This window comes from Salvia hispanica, chromosome 1, assembly GCF_029641045.1.
Source record: "Salvia hispanica isolate PSC_SH4W2 chromosome 1, Shi_PSC_v1, whole genome shotgun sequence".
NCBI classification, from domain to species: Eukaryota; Viridiplantae; Streptophyta; class Magnoliopsida; order Lamiales; family Lamiaceae; genus Salvia; species Salvia hispanica.
In genome coordinates, this window is record NC_142692.1 from 20,186,447 (window position 1) to 20,204,518 (window position 18,072).

Below are 18,072 nucleotides of genomic sequence, written 5' to 3' on the forward strand. Positions count from 1 at the left end.
TTTTCATATATGGCAGTATACTTGTATGGAGAGTTGGCGGCGTATAATAGTATGAAATAAATTTTAAAAGTTTGTAGTTAATTTAAAAAAATAAAAATATCAAAATCAAAATTACAATTGGGACTGGATACCCGATTTTTCGGGACGAGTCGGGTATTCGGGTACCCGAAATAAAATTCGGATCGGATATCGGGTATTGGATTTTTGAAATTTCGGGATCGGGTACCCGAAAATTTCGGATCGAGTATCCGCGGGTACCCGATTTGACAGACCTATGCACAGATATAAAGAAAAAGGTAGGTAATGTATTAAATAAAAAGATACAGTAATAAATTATGAGAGAAGAAAAAGTAGAGAGGAAAAAGTAAGAGAAAGAGAAAAGTAGTGAGAAAAAATGTGTTGACTTTTATTAAAAAGAGAAATGACTCAACTACTATGGACCGTACCAAAATGGCAAAATGACTCTACTACTATGGAATAGGGGGAGTATTAGGCTGTGTTCGGCACCATGGAATTTGGGCCTTAAATTTGGAATTGAAGCTTCCGGTTCCAATTCCGTTGTTAGGCATCACAAAATATATGGATTTGAAATTGAATTCCAATTCTACACTTCCAGTTCTGCAATTTCAATTCCATATCAATTACTTAATTGATGTGTATAGATCTTCTTCTCTCTCTAATTGTTGCATCAAGGATAAATCAATTACAAAATATCAAAGTGATCATTGTCCTGAAAATCAAGGAGATCAAACCATGGCAAGTTATAGATGAAATATCCTTTTAAGTTGTTGCGTAATATATACAGCCATACAGGTATAAAAGAGGAGTTTAAAAAATTTAATCAAAATGCTATTACTATAATTTATAATACAGTATCAATTAATAATTTTAATTAATTTCTAATTTAATATTGTTACTTTTTAGCATTTTCTTGTAACCCTGTTAGCTTAATGGTTGTTTAATAGTGGTTTAATTTTATGATTCTTCATATCCTCAACTTGTGCCTACAAAAAGGCATGAGGCTAGATGGATATCATAATTCAAATCATTATATTTGATCTCTCTCATTTATATAGTTGTATTATAGCATCTTAACATTGAGTACACATTCGTTTTTATATCTGTTTTTTTGTTTTCATTTATTTGTTCTCTATTTGTAATTTGTCTTTGCGAAAAAGGTGTGTTTTTGACATGAATGTATAAAAAAAACAAGTTAGAATTTTCTATTATGAAAAATATAAACCTGCCGAGGAATTGAGCTTCATATCCAATATCCGGTCGTAAAAAGAAATTCATAGATTGAGCAACACAAGTTTCTGTATGGGAAGAGAAATCGAAAAAATAAAGGTAGTTAGTAGATAGATAAGCTTCTTGTGATAGAATGATTACTGATAGTTTAAGTTCAATTTAAGTCTATTAGTGAATCGATCGCGTTGATGATAATAATTAATTAATTTCATATAAAGAATAAAATTAATCTATCTATATATACATATATAAAATGGAAATTTTGGAGAAATAACAAAAATGTTATTATGGATATTTATGAATGTATATATGAGATTATAAATTGAAGAGTGAACTATATAAATAGTACCTGATCTTTCACTTTCGCACGCAAATGATACCTGATCTTTATTTTATATCGTTTTTGGATCCTAGTGACAAAAATAACCCTAGGTACCAAACTTGTGATTATTTTGTTATGGAGGATATTTTTGAAATTTCTATTAAATAGTATACCAAGCATGTGATTATTTTTTTCTTCATTTCTTATTTCTTTTTTTCTTCTTTAGTTTCTCCTTCTTTCTTTTTTCTTCATTTTCTTCTTTCTTTTTAGTATTTTTATCTTCCTTTCTTCTTTCTTTTTCTCATTAGTTTATGTTTCCTCTTTTTTCTTTTCTCTTCTTTTTCTTCTTTCTTTTTAGTGTTTTAAACATACATCTAATCGTATTCATAATATAAATCAAGAACAATACCTAATTAAATTAATTATTTAAAATATTTAAATCAATTAAATATTTTGTATTGGATTGTTTTATACTCATTCTAAAAATATTCAACTCTTAATATCATTATGAATATAATTTATAATTTTAAATTTTAATTAAGATTATATTGATTAGTTATTAGTTATTATTATTATTATTATTATTATTATTATTATTATTATTATTATATAATATTGTGTGATTCATAATTTAAATAGTTATATTATTATTATTTATCTATTACAACTAGTTTTTAGTATTATAACAATAATATTATTATAATAATTAAATATAATTATAACTATAACTATAGTTAAATATATTTGAATGATATTAAAAAATAAATTAATTATTAATTTATAACATCAAGATAATAATTTTAATATTGATTAATAATAATAGTATAAAGAGTGAGAAGAATGAGTGAAGAAATTATAATACTCCCTCCGTCCCAAGATAAGTGACTTGTATTCCTTTTTGGGGTGTCCCACTATAAGTGACCTATTTCCATTTTTAGCAAAAAGTCATCTCTCTTACTTTATTCTCCTCCTACTTTATTTTCTCTTCTCTCCTCTACTTTTCCCTCTCTCATACTTTACTCTCTCCACTTTAACTTATTTAAATACCATTCTTTAAATCTCGTGCCCAAAAGAAGTAGGTCACTTATCTTGGGACGGAAGGAGTATCACTTTTGGTACTTAGTTTTGTATGCCTAAAATAACTTTAATGATACAAATGGAAATATGTACTCCCTCCGTCCCAGGGTATTAGACCAACTTTCCTTTTTGGGATGTCCCAACATATTAGACTCATTTCCTTTTTTTGCAAAAAGCATCTATCTTATTTTATTCTCCACCTACTTTTTTCTCTCTTATCTCTCCTACTTTTTCCCTCTCTCATACTTTACTCTCTCCACTTTAACTATTTAAATATCAATTCCTTAAATCATGTGCCCAAAAGAAGTGAGTCTAATACTCCGGGACGGAGGGAGTATTTGTTTAGAGGGCATTTTGGGGTCAAAATTACATCAGTTACCAAAAATGTGATTTATAGATACCAAAAACGATATAAAATAAAGATCAGGTATCATTTATGTGCGAAAGTGAAAGATCAAGTACCATTGATGTAGTTCACTCTAAATTGAATACTTATTTCAAAAGGTTGAGACATAGAAAGCTTTGTTAGATCTTATTTATTAGAGTGAATAGACTTTAAAAATGAAGGGACGTGAAAAAGGTTTTGGTGTTACACCTATTGAAATTATACATATAATTATAATAAGTTGTGTATACATAGGGTAGCATTAGTAGGGTGCCACCATAATTAGAGTGACGACGTACCACCAACCTCGTGCTGCCATGTGGCACGCTCTTATGCACTTTATTTCTACAAAGCAAAAATACTAGATTAGTGTGTCATTTGTGATCACGTTCAATGTGGCACTTACAAAAGAAAGCTAACGAGTCATATGTTGAGAATTATTTCTACACTTCAAAATATGGGAAGGAAAATTGGGCGTTACACTTAAGTAGATGCTTGCCGCTTTAATGGCAAGGTAGATGAAGAGAACAGACACTCGACGTGCAAGGCGATTTCTTGAATTTAAATTCTCATGTTTGCTTGATTTTTAATATGACAAGAAAAGCAATTAGTTTAATCTTTAGAGCTGGGAATTCAGTTGGTTTGGTTAGCAATCGAATTTAATTGTCGATTTATCAATTAAGAAAAACTATCCAAACAAGAATAGTAACCGAGAAAAAAAAAGAAGTTTCTCAAAATAAGAACCAGAACCGAGAAAAAAAAATCGGCTGATCCATTAACCGATCGATTAGAACCAACCAGTTACTCGATTACTGGTAACTAACCGAACTAACTAATCTTATAATTTTAACTTTGAAAAATAAAGGCCTATTGGGCCATCTATAGCTTTTTTATATAGCTCATTAGTGCATGTATTAGCTACACTTTTACTATTTCCTCCATCCGTCATTAGGATTCTCGTTAACTTTTCTGCACCCACTTTATAAAAATTATAATTATAATAAATAGTTAAAGTAGAGAAATTATAAAATAAGAGGGAGAAAAATGTAAAAAATAGTCTATTCTACATTACTATTTATTATCAATTTTACAAAATGAATGCAGAAAAGTCAATGGAACTCCTAATGACAGACGTAAGGAGTAATGCTCTTTTAGTCTTTTATACCTTTAAATTTATTTTAATCTCTTTTTTTTCGCATTCGATGTGCAGGTGGTTGGCACACAACAATTAATATCCATTCCATAAAATAAAAATAAAAACAAAGCTAATATCCATTCCATTCCGTATTGTTTGCAACACCATAATTATTGATTAATTTTCTTTCCTTCTATGACCTTGAAACTTCTAAGCAATACAGGTGGTTGGCACACAACAATTAATATCCATTCCATAAAATAAAATTGAAAGAAAAAACTAATATCCATTCCATTCCATATTATTTGTAACTCCATTATTATTAATAGCTTTTGAATTCGAATTAATACTCCTTATTAGCTTCAGCCACCAACTATGCCATTAGGATTTGTTTTTTTTTTTTAATTATTGTCATTTAAAGTAATTTTATTTTTTATTCATATTTTAATTTCATTGTTATCTTAGAAACAGAAAATTTTCTAGATTTTTATGAATAACAAAAATATTGTAAACTTAACATTAGAAAATTGTTTTAGGCAATTTTGAGTAATATATACAAATATATACTTCGTCCGTCCAACAAGAGTATGCACTCTTTCATTTTTTGGTCCGTCCCACAAGAGTATGCATCTTCTAATTTTGGAAACTATTTCCTCCCTTTGAGGTGAAAACATTGTCCACTAACAATACTTTAATTACTTATTATTATCTATCTTTTACTTTATCAAATACTCCCTCCGTTCCGCGGTAGTAGAAGCGTTTTTTTTCGGCACGGAATTTAAGAAAAATTGTGTTAAGTGAGTTAAATAAAGGAAGAATAAAGTAAAAAGTGAAAAAGGTAGAGAGATGAAGAAAGAATAAATTATGAGAGAGTAAAGTAAGAGATAAGAAAAAATGTGTTGACTTTTGCTATAAAAGGAAATGACTCAACTACTATGGAACATACCGAAATGGTAAAATGACTCAACTACCGCGGAACGGAGGGAGTAGTATGTATTAAAACTCGTCCCTAACCAAACGTGCATACTTGTGTGGGACGAAAGAAGTATCAATCATATGGAGAATATAGTTTCAACAATTTAGACCACAAGTTATTTTCTGCAACTTTACCTACATTGACTTTTGATACTCTCTCCGTCTCTAAAAAGTATGAACATTTGGTATAACGCCGGTTTTAATGTATAATTGGTTAATTAAGAGAAAAAGATATATATGGTGGTATTAGTGGAGAGTGGGCTCCACATCATTTGTAATATAGTGTAATGATATTAGTTGTAAATAAAATGATGTTTATGGATAATGTATCGTTTAACTAATTTAAAATTAGAAAGTTCATATAGTTTATATTTTCCAGGAAAGAAGGAATTTGATATAGTTTATATTTTTCAGGAAAAAAGGAAGTAGAATATAACGAGAAGATATGCCACCATTATAAAAGATTATTAGCACTAACGTGTTAGCAATTATGCCTTGGCATTTTTCACTTTAGGCTCATATGTGAGTTGTCAAACCATTGGCCCATATAGATGTTAATTCTACTATATATTAATTATTAATTACATAGTTGCAAAATTTGAAAAACAAGTAAATTAGTACTCCCTCTGTCTCATAATAGATGTTAACATTTTTCATTTTAGTTTGTCCCACAAAAGATGTCACATTTCATTTTTTTTAAAAAGTTCTTTCAGATTAATATAAATATATTATTTTCTCTTCCCTCAATACACAAAACAATATCTCCTAAAATTCCGTACAATTTCTCAAATGTGTCATCTATTATGGAACGAAGGGAGTATAACTTTTTAGGATTCTGATTCTCTAACTTTTCTTTTTTTTCATTATTAGAATGCTTATATATTTAAGTATTTAATAGAGTATGCATATAATTATTTTAAACAACTACAATATTAATATTGTCAATAAATTTAAAATCTAGTTAAGAAATTTTTTATGCAATCTTAAAATCGTAAATCACACTTAATTATAAAAACATAAAAAGTAATTATAACTATAATTGGAAAAACACTTTTACCTTATTTTTCTCATATTTAAATTTCTTTTATATCTTCTACTTTATTCTATTTTTATTTTTATTTTATTTTATCTCTATTTAACTCACTAAACATAATTTTCAATCTATGAGCCCAAAAGAAATGTTTTAATTTATTTATTTATTATTATTACTACTTATGATATTAATTTTAACTTGGTAAGATAATTATGATAAAATTAATTAAGTTATACTATAAAATACAATACTAGTAATTATTATTATAATTTTATACATTAATAACTCATTTAGAAAGTCTTAATGTAAATTTAAATCTATGAATTATATTCAATGAATACAACAACAACACTAAAACTGTAGTGGTAATCATATTTGTTATTACACTTTTATTATTATATATTAATTAATAAATTATGAAGAAAATTTAATGTAATTATTAAAATTACGAATTGTAATAATATAGTGACTATTATTAAGCCCTCGATTAACTTATTATGCAAATCTTATTGTAATTCTGAACTTATTGATTATAAATTAATAATAATTATTATATTTTGTCAATAAAAATGTAACTAAAAAATGTGACTTTAATAATTTCATTTATTAGATAATTCATTTATTATGTGAATTAGCTATTTGAATTTAATTAAGTAACACAGCTCAGAATCTTAAAAATTTTCCTTTATATTTCTAATACTTCATAAATCATATTCCTTGGAATCTTTGCAAGGCATGCGAATAAATAACGAATATAAATAATTTATCAATTTATGAACAAAATTAATTATTTATTTGACCTGATTCAATCCAACAAGGATGGACGTAAAAAGACGGGCCTACCCTTAAAGAATCTAAGTGGGCCATATGTGCAAATCGTAACGGCCATTCTCTCCTCTCTCTTCCATTTTCCGCTTTCTTTCTCCTGAGGGTTGATTCAGAGAGAGAGAGGGAGAGGTTGAATCATCATCAACATTTCTCAGGTTTAATCCGAAAAGCCGTCTAGAAACTTGATTTTGATTCCGCACGTTGCTTAAAATTTGGACATCAGCATAACAACAGAGCTCGAAGGGTTGGTTTTTGAATCATTTACTTGCTTGCGTTTTCCCCCTCTTTTTTATTTGCTTATGCTATTTTTGTTGAGTTTAGATGAGTTTATTCGACTTGGAACAAGTGTTTATGGTGGTTAGAATCTAGAATTCCATGAAATGAGGCTTTGTAAGCTCAATTCTATGGTTTAAGGCCTGTTTATGCTCCAGCTTAGCATCTTAGTTTATTTTTAACACTTGTAGTTCTGGAAATTTTCGATTACATTTTCGGATTTTAGATAGTTTTTAGGTGTTCTGGATTTATTTTGATCGTGAATTTACGGTTTAGTTTGTGCAGGAGTTGATTGCAATTTGCAGTTAGTTTGTTTGAGTTTCCTCTCCATCTCTAGGAAATGGTGGGAGTATCAGATAATGTTCGCGGATTTCTTTTGGCAATCTCTTCGAGCATTTTTATTGGTTCGAGCTTCATCATAAAGAAAAAAGGCCTAAAGAAGGCTGGGGCATCTGGAACTAGAGCAAGTTTGTTTTGAATCCTTTAATTCTGTTGTATATTTCGTATTCGTTTATAGTTGGGTGAGATGAAGGGGATGTACGCGTATTTAAAGAAGGCTGGGGCATCTGGAACTAGAGCAAGTTTGTTTTGAATCCTTTAATTCTGTTGTATATTTCGTATTCGTTTATAGTTGGGTGAGATGAAGGGGATGTACGCGTATTTAGAGAGCTTATAAGATGTAGTGTTACAATATCTTACCATTTGTTCAAATGTTTATATAACTGGTCTACATGATAAGAGATGAAAGTACAAGTCTACATGATAAAAATGATCAATCATGATAGAGTTAACTTTGTAAATTGCTTGTTTCTTTTACAACTTATGAACTGTTTAAGAACTTATTTAGTCAATCATTTCTAAAGAGGTTAAGCTTCTAAACAACATACTTATAAGTTGCTTTAACAAACTTATAAGCTCTTGGTGTTCCGATCAAGCTGTTATGTTTGGATGATTTGGTAGAATTTTGTTGTTGGAAGGGTGTGGCCATGTGATAGAGACTGTAGGGACATTGTATGGTAATGTAGTTATAGGATTGGTGTTAAAAACATTTCATGTGTGGAATATCTTGCTATTTGTTAATTAACTGTAGTGTTTTTGCAGGTGATGGAGGCTATTCGTATTTGGGGGAACCTATGTGGTGGGCTGGGATGATTGCAAGTAAATAATACTATTACCTACTGAACTTGTGGCTCTTTTGTTCTCGACACTTTGTGATGGATGAGACGTAGACTGTATTTGATAACAACGTTTAAATGGTTTCTTGATATAAATAGTTGCATGGTACTGTGTTTATTGCTGCAAATAATTGAAGAATATACTTTTCCAAATGTGTTTTCTTTGGGCACTAAGTCAAATTCTATGAATATATTGGCAAATGTTTTTGGGTTTAGTGTCACAGCTTGCAGACATTACTTAGGCAACATTATGGATTTTCATTAATTCAGTGAGACACTTGACAGAAACAAATGTGCTATTCCCCTTACATATGTTTATGATGAAATGTAGGATTAGAAGATGAACAGAGACACTTAGAGGCTCTCATTTAGTGGATGAGATAGATATGATTGACAGGATAGAGTAAGATTAAATTATTTGGATTATTTAGTTTTGTGTTTTAATTGATGGTTGTGATACAATGGTTATTATGCAAAAAATCAGGGTCCTTTTTTACTTTTGTATAATCCTACAAAATGCAAAAAGGTGAGTACAGACAAAACCAATAATAATTTGAGTGTATCTTTGGAATTATACAGTATGGATTGGAGGATGATTAAAAATAATCACCTAATTAGACGATTAGAGTGTGTGCTGAGCTATCAATCATGCCTTATCACTCAAACCAAACGCTTCCTTTGTGTATAAATCAGATAGCATGTATGTAGTGATCAGCAGAATAAGTTTTTCCCATTTTCCCACCTCAGGAACCTCATTTCTTGTAAAACTTGATATATTTGTACACTCATTGATGTCCTGTCATAGCTTATCATTTGAATTAATTACCAATGGAGAGACTATTTATGCTAATTTGGGCAACAATTGTATGTGATTATGTATGCAGTGGTCTTAGGGGAGGCTTTAAACTTCAGTGCCTATGCATATGCTCCAGCTATCCTTGTAACCCCATTGGGAGCTTTAAGTATCATTTTCAGGTATTTATTTCTGTGCTTGAACAGGCCAGTCTTACCGAAGCCCCATTTTGAGTATAAAATTTCTCTTGCAGTGCGGTGTTGGCTCATTTTATATTGAAAGAAAAACTCCATGTGTTTGGCATTGTTGGTTGTATTTTATGCTTGGTGGGTTCTATTACAATTGTTTTGCACGCACCCTTTGAGAAGGACATCGAATCAGTCAAGCAAGTATGGCATCTTGCCTTGGAGCCAGGTAAATATGTCTAACCTGCTCGAAGTAAATACTACATGGGTGTGTTTGGGATATGTGGATTACATATATTATCACTCCAATTCATGATTATCTAGAAATCTTGTTCCTTTTTATGACTTGAGGATTGGTTAGTTCAAATGCATAATTTCTCTTAACGATTATGTGTAGTTCTTTTCTATATGTATGTGAGGTATTTAGTTGCATTAATTGTTACAAAAATTCTATATTTATTTAATTCTGACCTCGTATGTATTTGGGAATGACAGGTTTTATTGTCTACACTATCATAGTTTTGGTTCTAGTTTGCACTTTAAAATTTGTCTTTGCGCCAAACTATGGACAAACGCATATGGTCGTGTACATTGGAATATGTTCACTCATGGGTTCTTTAACGGTCAGTTCCTCTTGATATTTTTTTTGAAATTGCAAAATAAATTTAAAGACAGCGCCAATAGTGGACTCAGCCATGGGATCTTTGGACTCGTGTGCTTAACCACTCTACCACTAGGCCAACACACCTACAGTCAGTTACAGTTCTTTTGAAGCTAATGCTTTTATGTAGGTTATGGCAGTAAAAGCGGTTGCAATTGCTTTGAAGCTTACGTTTTCAGGGTCAAACCAGTTCGTATACTTCCAGACATGGTTTTTCACTATTCTTGTAGTCGTTTTCTGTGTCATTCAGCTGATATATCTCAACAAGGTATTTTTATACTCCACACTGAGTAATATGTTACACTGAAACTATAACCTGAATATTGACCCCACACTGATGTTTTAGCTCGAACTTAAAATATTCGTCACTTCGTTTGTTTAAAAGATTGAGTCACATTTTCTAGGATTACTTAAGATAGTATTTGTTGATTTTTCAAAATTAAAAGAGTACTGTAAGGTTGTTTGTAGTCATATAGTATCATTGATATATGCAACATTTCTGAATGTTGCAGGGCTCTCTAACATCCATACACCTTTGCAGGCACTTGACATCTTTAACACAGCCGTCGTTTCCCCTGTATACTACGTCATGTTCACCATCCTCACCATTGTAGCAAGTATGATAATGTTTAAGGTGATTCCTACTCCTATTTCGTGATAAATGAATAGAAATTTAAAAGGGCAGCGTCACGGTGGACTTGAATATGCAAGTTTTTGCTGTGACATTATCGATAAATTCCAACATATCAATGCCAACTTAGATGAATCTTTGAACTTTCAGGAGTGGGATTCTCAAAATGCAACACAGATTATTACAGAGCTATGTGGTTTCGTGACCATTGTAAGTGGGACATTTCTCCTCCACAAAACCTTGGATATGGAAAGTTCGACGACCATGTCATCCCCGCCATACCATACGAGCCCCCGGCTGCCAGAGCCCTGAGAGTAGCAGTATACAATGTGCATGCATCAGAAGTCGATACAAGAGGCATATACGTTCCCGATCATACACTGCACAGCATGCCCCCATGGATAGGTGCTTGTTTTTGTTTCTATTTCTAGATTTTAGGTTTTCAAGGATTTAAGTATAGAGTTCTGAATTAGGTATCCCTCTCCCTCTCTCTCTCTCCCTCTCTCTCTCTCCCTCTCTCTCTCTCCCTCCCTCTCTCTCTCCCTCCCTCTCTCTCTCCCTCTCTCTCTCTCTCCCTCCCTCTCTCTCTCCCCCTCTCTCTCTCTCCCCCTCTCTCTCTCCCCCCCTCTCTCTCTCCCCCTCTCTCTCTCTCCCCCTCTCTCTCTCCCCCCCTCTCTCTCTCCCCCTCTCTCTCTCTCTCCCCCTCTCTCTCTCCCCCTCTCTCTCTCTCTCTCTCTCTCCCCCTCTCTCTCTCTCTAGCAAATTGAGAGTGTTATGATCATATGTTTAGTATAGATATGTTGATGAGAATTAACTAATTGACAGTATTCCATCATAATTCATAACCAACCTTTTAAAAGTGCAAGACATTACACATTTTTGTCCTATTACAAAATGACGTCGTTTGTGTATAGTGTGTAGCACATTAAGATCACAATTTTGATCTTCTACCTGCCACCCACTATCAAAGAGTAAGCAAATACTTCCTCGTCCCACATAATTTTACCCAATATTTCATTTTGGGTCGTCCCACATAATTTTACTCATTTTATTTTTACCATTTTTGATAGTAGACCTCATATTCCACTACTTCATTCATACTCACATTTTTATTATAAAACTAACACTTTAAAAGTAGGACCCACATCCTACCAACTATTTCAACTTACTTTCCATTATATTTCTTAAAATCCGTGTCGGGTCAAAGTGTGTAAAATTATGTGGGACGGAGGGAGTAAGAACGAAATGCAGAAGCTTAAATCGCCAATTAATATGAAAACCGACGAAGTATTGGTTATTTGGCTTATTTTTAAGTCTGAAATTTTATACTCCCTTCCTACCCAGAAAGTTAATCCACTATATGGTGGACATACATTTTTTTTTTTTAATTAGATGAAAAATGATTGATTTTGGTCAAACATATAAAATGAGAGATTAAAATAATCAATAGTTGGAGTGAGAGAGGAGATTAGTCACCTTAAAAAAAAAAAAACAATGATTTTTGGTGCCTTGAACAAATGAAACAATGGTTGGATTCAAATGAGAGCGTTGAAAACGGAATCTCATATATCTGTGGAATGGGCATCAAAAGCATAGAGGTCTACTCGGTATCGCCGTGTGCCGGCGAGCAAAAGCTCCCGCTTGTATATTTCGACATCATATGGCTTCTCCGGCGACCCACCGAGACCATCTACTTCCACGCCCTCCGCTGCTCCCAATCTCATTTCCTGGAAACGATCGTCCCGAATCTCAAACACTCCCTCTCCGAAGCTCTCCAACACTTCCTCCCGCTCGCATCCAACATCATCTTCCCCCTCACCTCTACGGAAATGCCCGTCTCACATTACTCCTCCGATTCGCTCCCCTTCACGATCGCTATATCCGACGCCGACTTCGATTCCCTCACCGCCAATCATTCCAAAGATGCGCATCAATTCCACCAGTTCGCTCCCCAGATGCCGCCGCCTGTTTACTCCTCCGCCCACATCAAATTCAAGCCCCTCGCCATTCAGGTTACCCCCAATTACTTTTATTATTATACTACGCCCATGTTTGGCAGGGGTGATAACTCATCTAGGATTTTATGGATTTTCATCCCTAGATTGTTCATGGATTTCTATCCCCAAATGAATTATCACCCCTACCAAACATGACGTACTAGTACTATTTCACTATTTTCTTTTTTCCTTTTTACCAGACATGACGCACTAGTACTATTTCACTATTTTCTTTTTTCCTTTTTTTTTATATTTAATTCTTGAGGGAACATCTTTTTTGGTCCACAAACTTTTCCAAAGTATCATTTTAGGCTCGTGAACTTTGAAAAAATCATTTGAGGTCCATCAACTACAGGTTAATATCATTTGAAGTATTTTTTTACTATTTCTAAGTTTTTCTGAACGAAAATACCTTCAATACCTTAAATGGTATATATTCTTAATAAACTTATCATATACCCATATTTTTTATAAATATCTTTACAATATATTTTTGACGAATTTTCTAAATATAATTTGACATTCAATATTATCACTTAATTTTGTGACATGCAAGTAAAATTGCTTCTTCAATTTTTTATATTAAAGAATTTTAAAATTGAATAAGGATATTTTCTTGCATGTCACAAAATTAAGTGATAATATTGAAGGTTGAATAAATAACTTTCTTTAATAATAAAAAATTGAATAAGGATATTTTCTTGCATGTCACAAAATTAAGTGATAATATTGAAAGTTGAATAAAGAACTTTTCTTTAATAATAAAAAATTGAATAAGGATATTTTCTTGCCTGTCACAAAATTAAGTGATAATATTGAAGGTCAAATTATATTTAGAAAATTCATCAAAAATATATAGTAAAGATATTTATGAAAAAAATATGAGTATATAATAATTGGGTCGCGTTAAAATAAAACCAACCTTCTAATCCAGAACCCAGAACTATCTCAATATTATGTATTAAAATTATAGCACAAAGACAAAACTTTCTCAATAGATTTGTGTTGATAAAATTATATCTTTGTGTTGAGATTTAAATTTACATGTTATATTGATAAAGTTATATCTATATGTTGAAAAATTTGCAACATAATGTTGAAGTTCTGGGTTCTGGATTGGGAATTAGTTAGCATTTGATTACCCCCTATGATAAGTTTATTAAAAATATATACCCTTAAAGATATTGAGGGTATTTTCATCCAGAAAAACTTGAAAATAGTAAAAAAGTACTTCAAATGATATTAACCCATAGTTGATGGACCTCAAATGATATTTTCAAGGTTCACGGACCTAAAATGATACTTTAACAAAGTTCGTGGACCAAAAAAGATGTTCAAAATTAGGATGGTAACACAATTTTTATACAACATCCGCCCAACAAAATTGGTAAATAATACGAGTTTTAATGCATAATTAATAAAGTAAGAGAGATAGAAAAAAAATGTGGTGATAGTATTATTAGTGGATTGTGGGGTCCATATTTAATTTAAAATGATGTGTATGATTTGTATTGGTTTAAAACTTTTCATTTTTAAACATAGTCTAGTTTTGGTGGATGCCCCAAAATAGTAAAACTTGTCTATTTTTTGAGACTAACATGAATTGATACATAGTTATTGGTAAATTTAGAGAGAGGATGAGAAATGTAGTTGAAATAGTATTAGTGGATAGCGAGACCACGTTACTATTAGTATTAATGGTGGGCCTTAGGTCTATTAGTTGTAAATAAATTGACACGTATGAATGGGTTGGGAACAATTTCCCATAAATAGAAATGCTCATATTTTTGTGGGACGGACAGAAACGTAAAGAGTCTCTACTTTTGTGGGATCGTATGCAGTATAAATTATATTTCGTCAGTCCCAAACTAGTTACTCCATATTTCATTTCAAATAGTTCTAATCTATTTTGCATGGTTATCCTTTTTGATAAAAAAAATTTTATTCCATGGTACTTGTATCTTTCTTTTTCCTATTTTATTTATTTTCATATTTTATTTATTCGTCTCACTTAAGATGTCAATACATTTTAGTAGCACGGGAGAGAAAAATGTAATTGAATGTTTTTAATAATGAGAAAGGGATTTATTTCCAATTATAAAAATGGACGTTCAAACTAGAAAAAGAAAAGATAAACATTTTAGATGGGCTGGAGGGAGCACGTTATTCTCTTTTTATTTAAAATATTATTTTTTTAAAATCTCTTGACCAGAAGAAATACATTAAAAAGACATTATTATACATATTTTAATTTAATACATTGTGTTATGTCTTTCTATATAAATAAAAAATTAGTTACGTCTAAATATAAAGAAATAGTACTAATAAAACTTTTTATACTCCTTCGTCCCTAATAATTTATCATCATTTGACTCATCATAGATTTGAAGAAATGTAATAGAAAATGGATTAAAAGAAGTAGTAATAAGTTCTATTTTTATATTAGTTTTATAATAAAATGTGAATGAGAATAAGTTAATGGAATGCAGGTCTAGTATTTAAAATGTAAAAGTGAAAATTGATAAATTTTGGGCATGGACAGAAATGGAAATAAGTGATAATTTTAGGGATACAAGGAGTACTACTTTTATGTGAATTTTATATGAGTTGCTTAATTATCTATAAGAACAAAATCAGGTGAGCCTGTTTGAGAAGAAGGGAATATGCATTGGGTTGACACACCATCACGCCATTTGCGACGCTGTTGGTCTCTTCGCCTTCCTACGCACATGGGCGTCCATCCACAAATCCGGAGATCCCGTCCTAGATTCTCTCCCTTTCTACGACCGAGATTCCGTTCAAGATTCCGACAAACTAACCAAATTCTCTTGGAATTCCATCAGAACCAACACCCCCACCACTTTTCATCCATCAGCAACGCATAAAGTCCGGGCAACATTCATCCTAACCGTTGAACAAATCAACAAACTCAAGTGTCTATCAACATCTCCCATCTCCACTTTCGTCGCCACCTGCGCCCATCTCTGGACCTGCCTAGCCAGGTCCGAGACTGAGGCTGTCGACGACGATGAGCCCGAGTACCTGACTTCTCCGATGGACTGTCGGCGGCGGCTGAATCCCCCGCTGCCAGACAATTACTTCGGCAACTGTTTAATATTCCTGCAGGCGAAATCGAGCCACAGGAGGCTGAGAGGGGAGGAGGGGTTTGTGGCTGCAGCGGAAGCAGTGGCGGCGGCGGTGCGTGAGGCTGCGGGCGGGGGAGGGGTGTTGGAGGGGTTTGAGGCGAAATTCGATAGCTATTTGGAGTTGAAGGGGAAGCGCGTGACGACAGTGGCGGGATCGTCGAGGATTGATCGTTATGGCGGGGTGGACTATGGATGGGGGAAGGCGATCAAGTATGAATGTATTCATACGGATTTTGATGGCTCGGTGACTCTTTGTATGGGGAGAAATGGAGGGATTGAGATGGGATTGTCTTTGACCACCTCTAAAATGGATGCTTTTGCGGCCGTCTTTGATACTAACTTATTGTAATTTCATTGAGCTTCCATAACTTTTGGTTGGTTTTGATTGTGGGATTCTAATCTATATTTAAGGATTCTTGATGAAATTGGTTTGATTCTAGTGTTTGATAGCAATTCAAACTGCTCATTAATGATATATGGTGAGCCTTTGCTAATCATACTAGTTTAACATCGGCATCTTCTTCTATGTTGAATATTAAATATAGAAAATAGAAAGTTTTTGGGATAAAAAATAAGAAAATGCCAAAAGTTTGTGTGTTTACCGGCTAATAACATGTCATATTGATTTTCCACCTTTCATCACGTGCATAAAAATATGCTAAAATCAGCTTTAATTTGATCAAAGTTGTTAGTCGGAAGAAATATTAGAAATATTCAAATATAAAAGTATAGGGAAAATAAAAATAAAATATTGAAAGTTTGTATATTTGCAGTCAAATAACCATATTTAAAGTAACTCTAAAATCTTTTATGTCGTGATGGCGATGTTAAGAGAGTTCAAATTGTGGGGTTTTCATTACAAAAGTTGAAATTGTCTCCCCTGAAAAAGGATTGAATTTGGTAATTTTTTTTAATAGACTTAATTTGAATATGTCTCCGCTAAAAGAGATTGAATTTGGTGTTTTGTTTTTTTTTAATACTGTAAACTTTGCATAAAATTCGAACTGTATAATAGAAACGATTTCGCGGGCCTGATGACGCTCCTCAACCAATTATAGCAAGGTTCCAAGTCATCATGATCAGCAGTATGGGTTGTCTATAAATAATACTCACAAAAATTTGTTTGTTGACATCTCAGAGTTCATTTCTTCAAAAAATTATAAATAGATAAGGATGTTTTTATTGGATTGGTTTTATGGAGTGTTAGCATCGTTGGGATTGCATCAAAAGGAGGCCAAGATTTTGTTTTTGGGTCTCGATAATTCCGGCAAAACTACGTTGCTTTACATGTTGAAAGATGAGGTCATGTTTTGTCTTTTCTACTACTAGAGATGTCTAAGATTTATAGTTTCGGGTGTTTTTCAAGGTTTCGATTTGGAACCTGAACCTGCCCACGGTTCCAAAAGTGGGGGTGTTTGTTCCATTTAAATCTCATGGTTTCAGTTCAGAACCACCCGAAAAACCGTGAAATCGAACCGGAACTGTGAAAATCCATCAGAATACCGCCGGTTCGGAACCGAAACCAGCGATTTTCGAACCAGAATCGTAACCGCGAAATACGCTCAAGGTTCGGTTCCAGTTCGAAATTTTCCGAACCGTAGCCGGTGGTTACGGAACCTTGGGCATGTCTAGCTACAATAGTTGTTCTAATAAAGTTTAGTCTTAATTAGTGATTCGATTATGTTGAATGATTGTTGCAGAGGCTGATGCAGCACCAACCAACTCAACATCCAACTTCAGAGGAGCTGAGCATTGGGAAGATAAAATTCAAAGCTTTCGACTTGGGCGGCCATCGGATTGCTCGAAGAGTCTGGAAGGATTACTATGCAAAGGTTGACGCTGTGGTCTACCTAGTCGATGCCAATGATAGGGAGCGGTTCGCTGAGTCGAAGAGGGAGCTCGACGCCCTTTTATCAGACGAGACGCTGGCAAAAGCCCCCTTCCTTGTCCTGGGGAACAAGATTGACCTAGCGTATGCTGCCTCAGAGGATGAGCTGCGCTATCGCATAGGCCTCTACACCACTGGTAAAGGTAGGGTTAGCTTTGATGACAGCAACATTCGACCGCTTGAGGTTTTTATGTGCAGCGTTGTGCGTAGAATGGGATATGGCGACGGTTTTAGATGGCTGTCTCAGTACATCAAGTGAGTGTGAGTGTGAGTGTGAGTGTGAGTATGAGTACTGGTTGTTTGTTCTCTTATTAACAATA

General features: G+C 32.9%; 3 protein-coding genes across 5 annotated transcripts; all 3 read left to right on the forward strand.

The window, feature by feature from the left end:
- Positions 1-7,076: 7,076 nt before the first annotated feature.
- LOC125217932 (putative magnesium transporter NIPA2) lies at positions 7,077-11,568 on the forward strand. Of its 3 annotated transcripts, none has more exons than XM_048119513.2 (9): positions 7,077-7,247; positions 7,562-7,743; positions 8,378-8,434; positions 9,336-9,426; positions 9,498-9,658; positions 9,925-10,052; positions 10,221-10,358; positions 10,632-10,724; positions 10,872-11,567. In XM_048119513.2, the coding sequence occupies exons 2-9, from the start codon at positions 7,617-7,619 to the stop codon at positions 11,031-11,033; spliced, it is 957 nt and encodes a 318-aa protein (XP_047975470.1). In that variant the 5' UTR covers positions 7,077-7,247; positions 7,562-7,616; the 3' UTR covers positions 11,034-11,567. The 3 variants fall into 3 exon arrangements, with proteins under 3 accessions (XP_047975470.1, XP_047975469.1, XP_047975471.2); XM_048119512.2 differs by having other exon boundaries at positions 7,553-7,743; positions 10,872-11,566; XM_048119514.2 differs by lacking the exons at positions 7,077-7,247; positions 7,562-7,743 and adding an exon at positions 7,831-7,857 and having other exon boundaries at positions 10,872-11,568.
- A 675-nt stretch (positions 11,569-12,243) lies between these two features.
- On the forward strand, positions 12,244-16,296 carry LOC125217931 (malonyl-coenzyme:anthocyanin 5-O-glucoside-6'''-O-malonyltransferase-like). Its single transcript, XM_048119511.2, has 2 exons — positions 12,244-12,733; positions 15,356-16,296. Exons 1-2 carry the CDS (start codon positions 12,299-12,301, stop codon positions 16,211-16,213), a joined length of 1,293 nt encoding a protein of 430 aa, XP_047975468.2. The 5' UTR covers positions 12,244-12,298; the 3' UTR covers positions 16,214-16,296.
- Positions 16,297-17,037: 741 nt separating this feature from the next.
- LOC125217933 (small COPII coat GTPase SAR1A-like) lies at positions 17,038-18,036 on the forward strand. Its single transcript, XM_048119515.2, has 2 exons — positions 17,038-17,166; positions 17,565-18,036. Exons 1-2 carry the CDS (start codon positions 17,038-17,040, stop codon positions 18,009-18,011), a joined length of 576 nt encoding a protein of 191 aa, XP_047975472.1. The 3' UTR covers positions 18,012-18,036.
- The last annotated feature ends 36 nt before the right edge of the window (positions 18,037-18,072 follow it).